Raw genomic sequence first — 13,818 nt, forward strand, 5'->3', positions numbered from 1 at the left:
TCGGGGCTCCTCGCAGCCCAGCAAGTGCACATTAAACATGCAGCCAAACAGTGGCAGCGTTGTTGGAATGTAAAACACAAACGCTCTTTGTTTCCAGGACGACTGGAGCTGTTATTAAACGGAATAGCTTCCAGCAAAGTCTGCAGAATTATGAAGGAGTCTGGGCCTCAGCGGGAGCAGCAACATCAGCAGGTCCAACTGAGAGGTCTTGATGCAGCAAAGGTCGAAACAAAAAACGCAGTCACGGTCGACTGCAAGCTGCGGACCTGACTCACCCAACTGATCAGACGTCGATCTGATATCAGCAAGTCACGGCAGTGCTTTTAATTCAAATGACTTCTCGATCCAAGCTACTCAAGCTCAGCAAAAGACAAGTCCATTCCCAAAGGCTCAGACATGAGGAGACTTGTGAGCGGCTGATGGAGTATGAGGCCTGAAACACCGGCTGCCGCGTTAAATATTCATCACGGTGCGTGGTGGAGGAGTGGGATATTGAAGAGCGGCGCCGGCGCCGGGACTGTGGTGACACTCATGACTGCTGCAGCTCACTTGCCTCAGTTTTGACACCACCTGGCCAATAACTTTTCTGCGACAGTCCACTCCCTCTGGCAAACACCGAACACGGAGAGAATACGGTGTTGAAAGGAGGGATCAGACAAGTCAATTACTGCCACCGCCAGGGAGCCTCGTGGCCAGTCCAGCTACAGTGCAGACAAAGTAATAAGCAGTGATTCTGTAGTCTCGGCTCCTTAACTGTAACTCACTGCCTCCGAGGGTTTGTGTGCTGCGGCACCGAGATTGATGGTGGATTGTGTTTACACCGGCCTCATTAGAAGGCAGAGAAAGCCAGGCCATAAAGAAGAACAAAGAGGCGCTATGAGCTCGACTGACCTTCACCCACCGACACGCAGCCGGTTACTGGATTATTATGAAGTGAAATGTTTCAATTTCCCATATATGAACGTGAAAGCTGCCGAGTCGCCACATGACTTGGTTTTCCCCGGTTGGACTTGGAGTCACGGAGAAGTACAGGACCAGCAATAACCGCCAGTCATGAGACACGCCGGGAGAGTCGCCATGGTAACCGTAAACGAAGAGTAATTACAGCCAGTGTTCCAGCTGTTCCTGACCACATGCTGTCAAGACGCCGCCATCTGAATATTGCAACAATAAAAACATATTTCAAGATGATTCACAGACAAAGATGCACTAATACATATGAAGAAGCAAAAGGACATTATCTCCACTCATCACGCTGCGTGTGTGTCTAGAGAGTCGGGGTTGTGATTCTCGCCCCGGTGGCATCCTTAGCGTTTCACCCTCGATGACTTGGTAAGTCCAGTGAGATTCATAGTCACTTGGAGGAATCTCTGAAGTGTAGAGATTGAGTGAAGTGAATGGTAATGAGGGAAAGTTTTGAGAGGTAAAGTGGAGCCTCCTGCTGATTTGGAGCTTGATAATCTCTCAGAGACAGAGCAGCTTCAAGCGGTTAGTGCACATCAAATAGAGTTCCTTAATGAAGTGGGCCAAGATTTGAGGAAAGAAAATGTCAGAAGCAGAGAAAATACAGTCCGTGTGAGCTCCCTGAAGTTAGAGGGAGAAAGAGCAATGTCTGAAGAGAAACAGAGGCTTCCCCTCCCTCGAGGCCTGTTCAAGAGGGAGGAAGTCCAGGGCAGAGCCGGTATAAACTGGAGTGCTGATGTCTCTCAGCTGGGATTCGGCCCTCTTTACTTTACCCCCTCAGTTAAGAGGCCCACACGATACTCTGACTCCGCCTCATCTCCATAACCTCCTTCATTACTGATTCTGTTGATCAGGAACCATGGACAGCAAAGCGAAATGTAGCCCATAAGATGTTCAAGCTTCTCTTCTGAATTTCTGCCTTACTCTGAGAAGAAAACTGTCTGTGACACAAGTGAAATATTTATTCTTAGAAGACATAAGAGAAGGCCTAAAGATAGCGCGTCTAATATCTCCACGTATACAAATCACCCGATCCTTCTCAACCTCCAAAGCATCGCCACAGATCAGAGCAGGAAATAACATATTCCAAGGGAAATTCAAGTTGTGTCGACCTGAAGTACTGAACTTGTGGACAAATAAATCCGCTTCAGCTCTCTGTCAGCAAAACTCAACTGCAGCACTTTGCAACAGCCGGACGAAGGACACACACTCTCGTGCCGGCACGCGCCTAATGTGCCAGGAAAGTGCACTCAAGCATTTCAGAGCACTGGGGTCGGCTTCAGCCACGTTTCGCTGAGCTTCATCAATCTCCAAGAGCCATTACCAACCAGCTAAGTATGGAGGGAAGGTTGGCGAGGAAGTAAAGCGGCAGTGGAAAGTAGCCAGAAAGGTGGTGAAGGAGTGGAGGTGAGAGCCTAAATGATGGAGGAGGAAGAAAAGGGGCTGAGAGAAGGAGAAGAGAAAGAAGATATAGTAAAAGAGGGAGTCACAGAGAGGGAAAAAACAGAAATATTAGACAGAAAGGGGAGGTGAGGGGGATAAAGGGAAGAAGACGGGGAAGAGAGGGAGGGAAGAAAGAGGGGGGGTAAGCAGCTTATTAGAAAGACTGACCAAGAAACGCTGAGAAAAATAAACTTTTCTCTCTCGTATCCTCCCGAGGAATCAGTGGCTAATATGTTGCGGCAAAAAAGTTGTTTACCGTCTTAAAAACAGGCTTAACTAGGAGAAGGAGTGTGGCAGCAGATAAAGCCCGGCTACAGCAGTCCGCTGAGGTGCCGGACACGACGGGGCTGACGGCTTTATCTGCTTTTTTTCCCCACATAACGTGACATTTGAATGGCTGAATTTCTGGGTGTTTCAGTACAGGCGATTAACAGGGAATATTGGTTTGGAGAAGTTGCTGTCACTGCTGAAGGAGCAAGGGATAGAGAGACAAGAAACTGGCACTCAGCCAGAATTTGGTGGAAAACTCAGAATGTGTTGCTATCTCATGCAAAACATTGCGTCACGCCATGTAAAACTGGCTCTTAGTTTAGTCAAGGTTTTCAGCAGCTGGGTGGAGACGCAGGACAGACCTGGGTAGAACATCATCTACATTTGGTCTCTGAACATCAGAATCTGATGGTCACATGAGACAATATGGGGTATCTGTTGAAACAGTTCTCATGAATCGATTCGATCAGATGATCCAAACACCAGTCAATCTCTGACTCTGGCAGGAAACAAAATGTCAAACTCTTCGAGCTGTCTGAGCTTTCCGTGGTAATCCCACCCTGATGTCTGGCTGAGAAATTAATCTTCTCTCATCTCCAGATGGAAATCTCACCTTATCCGTTTCCACCCACAACTCCTGCCCCTTTTACTTTCCCATTTTCACTCGGCGTTCCCGTCTGCGCCTCCTTTCACGTGTCCTTTGGCGGATCTCCCACCTCAAGCCTTCATGCCGCTCGGATATTTACAGTATCTCCTCCTGCTGTTCTCCAATCTCCCTCTCTCACTCTGTTGAAGCCATTATCCCCTGCCTGGCCACTTATCTTCTATCTGTTTCCACCCGCCGCTCCGTCTGGCCCTCAGCTCTGCACACTCGCTCACACACAGTTATCAGTCTTTGCTCTCGTCTGTCAGCTGTCATATTGTTATCAGCAGGGTTGGGAGGTGTGTTGTCATCTCTTCCCTTGTGGTTTCTGAACTCAACTTCTTATCTGACCTCAGCAAAGACGCAGGGCTTTGGATCCAAAAGCCCTAACCTTTTCAACAGCAGCGACGTCAGCACAGGTAGAACAGATCTGTGCTGACGGACAGCCGCACTGACACGAGATCCACGTAGGACGGACTCATGTTAGATCAACATTTATCATTCAAGTGTCACCTCTTCCTGCTGTAATTAAGGAAACAAGTCAACCATGATTATTCATGAGAAATGTAGTATTATATCACAAACAGAAAGACTCGCTGGTCAACACAGACGATTACATTCTCAAACTTCACACAAGACGTATCTTTCTTGATGATCTGGCAAGTTTCCACGGTAACCGTCATTGATTAATCCGAGAACATTCAGCAGCTCAAAACTAAATTTGCTGCGAACTTACCGACATTTCAAACAGCCCACACTGATCACGTCACCACCAGCACTAGGACAATTCTCTGCGTTGGTTCTTTATTCTTGCTCTCTATTTCGGTTTTTGCAATTGATTTTCCGACTCTCTTCTTCAGGGTATTGAACCATGGACATGAAGGGAAGGCGCAGTACAAAGAGACGCTGGCTTGCAGATTGAGAGGGAGGAAGACAGAAGAAGAGACACTTACATGTTTCTCTCCTTCGATCCTCTTGTCGGCTTGTTGAACAGCCTCCAGGTACTTAAAATGCAACTCCATCAGTCGATCAACCTGCAGAGAGAAAGACGCCAGTGAGGACAATGAGAGAGGCAGTTTACACAAGAAGCACAGGAGGTGAATGAAGACAGAGAAATCTAATTGTGCTGGAGACCGAAGAATAAACTGAACCATTATCATTCATTTTCAATAATTGCTGTGTCTGTGATTCTCTTGCTTCAGGTCATGAAGAGTAGCTCATCAATACCAAACCAACGACTCGCTGCATGGAGGCACGCGCTCTGTAGGAAAGGACGTCGCTTGTTTCCATTATGTGTGCACCGACAGGCAATTTTATGAGCTTATTAATGTATGACATACGATGTTACAGTGGCATGTATCTCGACACCAACTTGAGTAGAGACGTGCTTTTTCATTAAATACAGTGAAGTCACGCATGACTGGCTTGGCAGGTTTTTAATCTAAGTCTCAGGGGCGACAGTTTTCTAAGGCTTACACAATATTAACTACGATATATGTAGTTTGACGTAATGCATATATGTCATAATTTCTCATTATTTAACTTGAATTCATTCGCCTCCGAAGTCACTACATGAATTTGCTTCATGTTAATGTTCCAATTCCCATGAGAGCTGTCAAAATTGATCCTACCCGCTTGTCGTTATTTACTTTTATGAACTCATGAATGTGTGACTGAATGAATCACTGTTGCTACTGTACAAGCTGGACATAATAAAATCTGCGAGGATGAATGTCAGATGGGCAGAGGGCACCTTCTCGCAGTCGTTCTCTGTGAACTTAGTGAGGAGTCTGCTTCTCTGCTGGGACTTGAGGTTTCTCAGCATGGAGGCGATGATGGAGCAGACATGTTCTGAGGGAAAGCAAAAACATCAATTACATCCTGCTGTGCTGCTGCTCTTACACAACTGAGGGAAAAAAAAAAAACGGCAGAAAAACTCAAATCTTCAAATCAATTTCCACCCCCATGCACGTGCTAACAAGTGTAGCAGTTGCGGTGGAGGAGTTTCGGTCGTCATGGAGATTTGCTGTGGGCTTTCAAAAAGCTGACATCATGTGATTTACCGAAATATTCCACCAGAAAACATTAGGCAAACGTGTGAGAGCAGCCCTCGCAGTAAAAGGTTGAAAGACTTCCCCGCTCTGCCTCCTTTGACGATTCCCGAATAATATTTCTCTGTGATATTGAGTGCAAGTGTCACTGTGCACAAGTGGGAATAGAACATGACACAGTAAAAATCTGTGGATATCTAGAATGGGGAGAAAATGTAATTGGACTTTATCAACAAGGGGTCAATATTCTCTCCCTCGCCAAGGCTTTGCAGTTGCTAAGCAACAGGAGGAGAGAAATCAATCCTATTTCTGCCTTTTAAAGCGACTTGTGCTGCCTGACAGTGGTGTCAGTGCAGTCCCCCCAAACACATGTTTCACGATAATCACTTACACAGAAGTTACTGTCGTCGGCCCAATCACAGTTTTCGCTCTGTAAACAAACTCTCGCTGTCTGTATGTATGTATATCTATGTGCAGCTTCTTGGAGCCACAACACGTGTCAATAGAAGTGAATTAACGCCTTCAAAATTGTCAGTGAAATGATAACTTCAGGTCAAAAATCAAAAAGGAAGAGTTGATAATGAAGACTTTGACCCAGCACTTTCTTCTGAGGGAAACCAGGCACTGCTCACACTCAACCTTGTGCAAAGACCGTGCCCATCTCGCAGATTTGTCTTCACAATTCTCCCCCTGAATCACTGCTTGGATAAGCCTGCCGCAGCACAAACCACACAAAAGGTGACAAGGAGGGAAACTGCCATTTCCAAAAGGGCGCTTTTTTTATCACGCTGATCCGAGCCTTAATTGATGTCGCCACCTCTGCATCCCTGGCCGGAAGCATATCGATCGGCGGTCGCGGCAGAAGTTCCTCTCAAAGACTTTAAAACAAAACAGCGACTGTTCCCTGGAGCTTTGTGGATGCGGGATTACGTTGTGAGAGGGCAAGTACAACAGCTTCCAAATCTGTCTGTAGAGCCGATCAATATTTCATTTAAATGCCCGACATGGGCAGAGGACGCCAGGAATTCCACCCCATCCTTCACACTTCTGTACAAACATGTTAAACCTTCGACAACCACCATCAGACAAACAAGAAAATACACTGTAAACACACACAGTCATCCATGACAAAACAAACTAAGAGCTGCTTTTTCATGCAGAAGGCAAGACTTGGTGGGATTTGCCACTATGACTGTATTGACTGGTTGTCCTGGCGCAGGACTAACAAGCACGCTGTCGTGACATCAGGAGCAGCGTCTCTTTCCCGCCGCTCTGGAACAGTTCTAATTGAAAGGGCTGAGCATCGAGTGGTTCTCCTGAAGAACAAAATTGCCCTGCAGATGAATTAATCAGCAGCTTCAGTCAAAACTAATTAACAGGTTGGAGACTCGCGCCCTTCACTCTCCCTTTTGTTCTCTGGCAAGCAGCAACTATTGATCCCCGTGAAATCCTTTATGAAAGTGGCACGAGTCAAGTGACCAGGGATCTCTGGCTGTCAGGGTAAACAGAGCGGTGGAATGATGACAGTGGCCTCCTTACAGACCGAGACAGAGACTGCAGGCCAGTCGGCCGCGCGTCCCACTTTAGTTTCAACATGGAGCTATTAATTACCTCAAGTCAGGCTCTGCTTTTGAGCTTCCACTTTCATCCGTGGCATGTGAGTCGGTTCATTTTCTTTTCTCACCTGGTTTCTTTGAAACTTGTGAAAGTTCAGAGGAAAGATTGTGGCTTCTCTAATCGTCCTCAGACTCGGTGCGGGGTGGATGATTGGTGTCCCAGGGGCACCGTTAGACCCAAACCCATCTGCTTCCACCCGTGAACTACTTTCTATCATCTACCTGCCTGCACTTCACCACTCTTCAAAGATGGATGGGAAGTGAATGCTGGGATTATAGCCATGAAACTGTTCCGGCGAAGTTTGATTAATGGAGGAAATGTTAATTCAAAAAAGGAGGACTGAATTTTAAAACGATAACAATCTGATCAAAGGGTGCACGAGTTAACTTTCGGCATTTAAAAAAATTAAAAAAAGAAAAATCAAAGGGTGTCATCTTCCTTTACGGTTGCTACATCACACCTGTTTTTATTACACAGCCAAAGGGTCTCGAATGTAATAATTTCTCAAGTGATGAAAGTGTTTCTGCACCTGTGTGGGTCTGGCGGCTATGGAGTCGCATTAAACTCATGAAACGGTCAACAGCCAGTAAAGAATTGGAAGTTAGGTGGCTCACATTCACATGCTGAGGGGCCCGTCCTCAACCTGAGTACGCTCCGCAACCACGAGAGCAAACATGGCTTCAGACCAGCGACACTGGTGCAGGAGACACATGACATGTCCAGTCTGCCATGTACATCACTGCACTGTGAGCGTCTCCCGAATGAAGCCTTGTGTGGGGAAATGACCCGGAAAGCTTCAGTGAGAGTGAAGTTCTGAAGTGGCCATCAAGTATAAGCAACAGCCACTTCATTACTTCCTCTATTCCACATTAATGCAACTATCGAGTCAGCCAATCATGTTGTGGCTCATTAACTGTTCCAGAGTGCCTGATGAAACTTCTGCAGACGTATAGAAGCTTCGAGTAAATGGCCTCGGCGGCTTCCTCTCGCTCAGGGAGGCAGGAGTTAAGAGGGGTTATCTCCCGCACTCTTCCTGCTGCGTGCTGGGGTCGGAGGTTAATTTGTCCAGTCTCCAGGTGAGAGGGACAGAATGAAAGACGATTTATTCTCCCCTGCCAGAACTCGACAAACTTATCGGCTTTTAATAATTCAAGAACTGCAATTCTGCCGTCAAACAAAGAACAGAGCAGTAGACAGTTTTGAAACACTCACACGTCTCTCTTTTATTCTCACACTGACTCACTCCTGATCAAGCAACAAGGGAGCACAAAGTGCAGGAGAATCTAGGGGGACTGGATTGACTGTGTAAACTGACAGCAGACATGGTGCGGTGCGAGAAAAACACTGACTATGTTTGCAGGGGACATGACATAAATCGTCTTTTGATAGAAAAAGGCCCCACCTTTCTGGGTCTAGTGACAGGTCGGCGATGTCCACCAATAGAGCAAAGATAAAAAAGATAAAGACCTCACATCCAGAAGGCCAGAAACCTCAATAGCACAGACCCCATCCTCTCCTCTCATGTCTCCTTTTAGTGGCCGAATGACATATTTATCCAAGTCATAGAGTATTTGACTATCATGTACTTGGAGCGGGGGACCTGAAAACCATGGCTCTGGTCCACCTAAATAGTTTTTGCGGACACTGCATTCCACTGAAGAGGAAGACAGTGTTTACACCAGTGGCAGAAGACTCTCCACATCACCGCATCCCTGCTGTCGCGGTGGAGAAGTACAGTTCTAATTAGTGTCTGACCTTCATGCTCCTTCTCAGACGTTCCTGTTTTCTTCATCTTCTTTGGTGTTTTCATGAAAAGGGGGAATATTGTCCGCAGGCCCAGGATGTCCACGAACTTGTGGCAATTATCCGCTCCCTCAGGTCCAATCATTCCATGGTCTAGGACTTTGAGAGCACTGGTGCGAGACATTTTCTTCTCTCTGCAGCAGATGAGAGGAGAATTTCACTGATACCATGATCTTTTTGGGTATCTTGAATTTGACAAAGCAACAGGTTTCAAATCAATGTGTAATGAATCGAAACACTCAAAATCTTTGTTGTGTGTGATCATAACGGACGCGGGACTGAGGCCCCACTCCCCCCTCTCATCTACACCTCCTCACTGAAGTTGGGCTGTCCGTCACTGTCGCCACCTCCATTCCCGCAGAAGACAGATGACAGTGTTTATCTGGGAGGAGGGACACATATTTCAAGCAGTTGAGTCTGCTTTCCCAGGCGGAGACATTACCAATGATGGATGGCCGGAGTGGCCGGAGAGTAGCGGTACATTGTGTACTTTTCCGATTTGGAAGCTCTGCGACAGACGAGCAGACTTAACTCAACATCCTGGTGTCAGGAACGATGTGGTCGTAACCCCAGAATGGATGGCAGGTTGATGTCTTGTCACCCAACATGACAGGTGCAGGGTGTTTTTGATTCTAAAGGAGATTGAAAGTGACTGGAAGGCACTCATGGAGCCGTCAGCACAGTTCACTTCAGTAACAAAGGGAAGCTATTTGGAATCTTGTCAACAAGGACTGCCTTTGTAGTTACAATGTTTACTACATCATGTTACATAAGAGGTGGGCAATTAAAGTTCCTAAGGGGCCGGGTTATATATTGTGACCACACCAAACCCAAAGAAAGGAGGGTAAGAGAAAATAGAAAGTAAAAATCAAGTGATGACATAATGCATGATTATGAAATTGAAACACAATGCACACAGAAAAAATGTGACAACAACAAACAACATAAGTTCTATAGTTATATATACTCTAACTCCAGGAGGGCCACAAAAATACATTCAAAGGGCCACATTTGGCCCCCGGGCCGCACTTTGCCCAGGTCTGTGTTACATAGTAATTAATGCATGTGACGTATGCTGCTGTACTTGACAACACAAGTCATGTTTTGGATAAGTGAATTAGGCACACGGGACTCTGCTTCCAAATACCTGCTTCACCATTCCTGTGATTTGAAGACACAAGTGCCATAACTGATGACGAATAAAATAGTAGAGCCAAGTCTGTGGGAACAGCACCACAACTGTTCAAATAAAAATCTCTCATCACTTCACGTCCTTCTTTGTCTCTTTGGCCAATGACTTTTTTCAGAAGAGCGCTTTTTGCATTCCAATAATGAGATATTGATCAGTCTTTGTCTGCTGACGTGATTGTCATCACAAAGTTGTGCAGCTCTCGATAATGACTTTGCCGCGGCCTCCCATCTCTTTTAACAAGATAAACAGGGCTTTTTTTAATTCTGCTCTCACCGCAGCATGAGGTTCATGAGCTGCAGTCCTTCTCCTTTGAGGAATCGGTCTCTGTTGGCAGGCAGCATGAGGCATGAACACAGAGCGTCAAACAAGTTCTCCATCATCTCCTGCTCCTCGGCTGTCGACGGGTTGTGACGTTTGAACACCTGAAGGAAGAAGAAAGCTCATGAAACATTTGTACTTGAAATTGCATCTTGTGAGAAAAAAAGCATGATTGTTCTGAAACAAGCTGCATCAGATGGCATCAACAGACAGGAACAGCGCTACAGCGCACGTATCAGCAGCTTCAAATTCCTCCTATCTCCATGTTCACGGAAGAAAACGGTTCAAGATAAAATTCAGGTGTGGAGACAAACTGGTTTAAAGGATGATTAAGGCTTAATCTGCACCGGGATTAACTGGATGACGGCTGGTATCAGGAAAGCCGAAGGACGGAGGGTAGAAAAGAAATCTTACAGAAAGTTGCTGCAGCAGAACGTCAATGCCGTCCATCTCTCCCAGCAATTCTCTGTTGGCTGTGGAGGAGAGGAAATGGGAGGTGATTTGCTCAAACTCACGTTCAACACACTCATATTCACTTAATTTTATCAGACATCTCTGAAGGTATCGAATGTTTGTTTGACTCTTGAAGAGGATTAAACATGTGAGCACTTCAACATAATATTCATTTTCTCAAAAGAGGCTAAAAAAAAGTCATTCTTGTACAACTAACTTTACACTCCTTCATTCAGTCCATCAGAGAACTGTAGATCAATTGAGATCCTGCGTTAACAGTGGGTAATTCTTCTTGACTGAAGATCACTTAACTGGTGACATCATAATAAAAATATTAATATGTAAAGCACCATTTCAAATATGAGCAAAAAACAGACCAAAAAAAACTCACCATCATTGTTTTGCAACAAAATGGCCAAAATCTCACTGCAGTACAGTTTGTTGGATTCAAACGGCATCTTGGCCTAAGCAGGAATGAAACAGCAAGAAGTAAAGATCTGCAATGCAATTCTCTATTATTCCTGTTATCTGAGGTCAGATTGTGGGGGCAGCAGCTGAACTCAAGAGGCTGCATCTCTTCCTCAAGCATAAACAAGACCAACACACTTGAACTGTGTCCAAAATAAGTCTGTGTTTGTATCGCACCAAGTAAAACAAAAAAAACACACAAAAAAAGAGTGCTACAACAAGACTTCAACACTCGCATATTGCGACCATGCTCTCGAGAAACCCATTCAATATAAAGGTTGAAACTGTTCTTACCTTGATTCTCTTGAGCAGCCACTGCATGAGTCCCTGCTGAGCAGCTTCCGTGCACAGACCAGGTCGGAACTCTGCCATGTTCTCGATTATTGCTGAGAGACAGTGAGGAATAAATAAAACATCAAATCATAGTTCTGTTCACACTGGGTAACAAACAAGTAGATTTGCTGTCTAACAGATGAATTGTGTCCTTCACTTCTCCATCCACAAAACAAATGAGAAAAATTATGTATTATTTATTCATTGATATATAAAAGTTTATACAATAAAGCACAAATGAAACAATGTTTTAAGGAAGCGTGTGACAAAATATAGATATCTGTGTATTTGAAATAAAAGTCCATCCCTGTGATAAACTGCAGCAATGAGACATCAATGCAATTTCTGCCGTTTATTTTTATCAACTCTATTTTCTCCATGTCATTCAATCTGAAAGCAACAAGGGCTTCAATAGTGCAAGAAGACTGCTTTCATTCAGAGTTAAGCAGCTTCATTTTAATCTGTTCTAAGGACCAACAGCTTCAGCTTAGTCATGCATCTGTAGCATGTAATTAATACATATCATTGTAAATAAATCCAGGCAGTCGCAGGTTCCCCCACCGACATCCCATAACCTTCAAAATTCTTCAGAAACAAACCATCAAATATTGAGAATGTTTGGTCCATCACGTTAATGAGCAAAGGAAATGACCTTGAGCGTGTGCGCAAGAGATGCTTAAAGTCAGGGTTGAACTGGAACGTATTAAATGAAAGTGTATTGTTGTTGCCAGCAATTCTGAGAGGAATTCTCGAAGCCGCCTCCGCAGGAAGTGATTTTGACACCTTCGCTCGGTAGAGAGCAAACACACTTTGAGTGGGAGGATCTTTTTATAGACAGTTCAGGCGAGTTATGCTCAAGTTTCCTCTAATATTATCATTAGCGAGCGGCTTCTGCCATTAAATATCTTCATCAGAGCAGACTGCAGCGGAAGGAGACAGAGATGGATGGTGGGATGGAGATTAGAAAGGGAGGGAACGACAGAGATGGAGGGCTGGGGTGTGGAAAAGATGAAAAACAATAAAACACCAGACATAAAAGTGACATCTGGAGAGGAGCAGATGACAGAGGAAACAGAGAGGAGGAAGGAGAAGAGGAGCGTTTATCAGCGATTCAGGCCGAGCAGACAGGCAGCATCCGGGAGGACACCGGGCTCAGAGCAGGGAGCCGGCCGAGCCAGACAAAAGGCTTATTGAAGCTTGGAGAGCTCCCCTGATAACACCCACAAACAGACACACCGGCGCACACTCCTCCAGCAGACGATTGCAGCGCTCCCTGGATGAAACACACACACACACCTAAACAGCTCTCCTGACAGCCGGCCTCAATCTGGCAACACAGCACACAACCTTCTCAGTGGGCTCATTCAGCAGAGAAAAGAGCTGTGAGGCAGAAAAGTTTTGATTCATGAGAGGCTAAATACGCAGAGCTTGACCGCACCGCCTACCTGCTGACCCGCGTCCACCGCCGTCCCTAATTAAGAATGATAGCAGAGTGGACGACCCGCCCACCAGATTAGATGAAGTGCCAATGCAGACAAGAAAGATTGCTCAATATGCGAGGCTCACTAGGACACCAACTAAGGATTGTTTCAACAGCTAGTCATCCGGGATTTCAGACCACTCATCCTCCAACATAGTCGGCATCAACTTTGAAATGTTGTTTGGTGTTTCTCATGTAATTATCTGTGTGAGTGTGTGTATGCCACACGAGCAGAACAACGCCACATCAGAGCTTTGGATTTGCTGTTCATGCAAGTCTGAGACACTTGGCACCGTGGGGACATGAGGGGGGACACGCAGGGGAGGCTTCTGGAATACAAATAAAGGTTGTTTTATGTGGAGAGTCCACATGGACGATCTGTCAGTTCGCTGCCCAGAGCTCTGACTGCGACTCGGCACACCTTCCTGGCAACAAGTCCCTCTGGACGAGCCTGTCATGTTTCTGTGACAAACAAGGTTGATCGACTGTGCTGCTTCCAAATATTTAAATGTTAACAGGCCGCTATTTTTACACACGCTTCTTTCCTGCTTCTGTGTAAGTCAGGCGAGGAGCACCGAGGATGCAACTTTACACTCGTATATATAGAAATGATTCGAGAGACTGTGATGGGGGGGTCTTTCCAGGTGAATGAAATAGATGCAGCGCAGTCCTGACAGGTAAAAGTTCAAGTATAAGGAACTCAGTTTATGAGTGACAATTACACTCAACTGAGTTTATAAAGCAGTTGTAATAGCAGCGCATAAACGCAAGTCGTTGCAAGCAG

At 45.6% G+C, this 13,818-nt stretch overlaps 1 protein-coding gene across 1 annotated transcript in view; it reads right to left on the reverse strand.

The window, feature by feature from the left end:
* The window catches only part of ctnnbl1 (catenin, beta like 1), a 32,511-nt gene that overhangs the window by 2,140 nt on the left and 16,553 nt on the right, over positions 1 to 13,818 (reverse strand). Inside the window, exons 10-16 of the mRNA XM_053849532.1 lie at positions 11,516 to 11,607; positions 11,145 to 11,217; positions 10,715 to 10,773; positions 10,256 to 10,404; positions 8,743 to 8,924; positions 5,073 to 5,170; positions 4,273 to 4,353 (exon numbers count right to left, since the gene is read on the reverse strand). Coding sequence (XP_053705507.1) covers positions 4,273 to 4,353; positions 5,073 to 5,170; positions 8,743 to 8,924; positions 10,256 to 10,404; positions 10,715 to 10,773; positions 11,145 to 11,217; positions 11,516 to 11,607 — 734 coding nt within the window. The remainder of the gene's footprint in view (positions 1 to 4,272; positions 4,354 to 5,072; positions 5,171 to 8,742; positions 8,925 to 10,255; positions 10,405 to 10,714; positions 10,774 to 11,144; positions 11,218 to 11,515; positions 11,608 to 13,818) is intronic.

This window comes from Synchiropus splendidus, chromosome 18 (genome assembly GCF_027744825.2).
Source record: "Synchiropus splendidus isolate RoL2022-P1 chromosome 18, RoL_Sspl_1.0, whole genome shotgun sequence".
NCBI classification, from domain to species: domain Eukaryota; kingdom Metazoa; phylum Chordata; class Actinopteri; order Syngnathiformes; family Callionymidae; genus Synchiropus; species Synchiropus splendidus.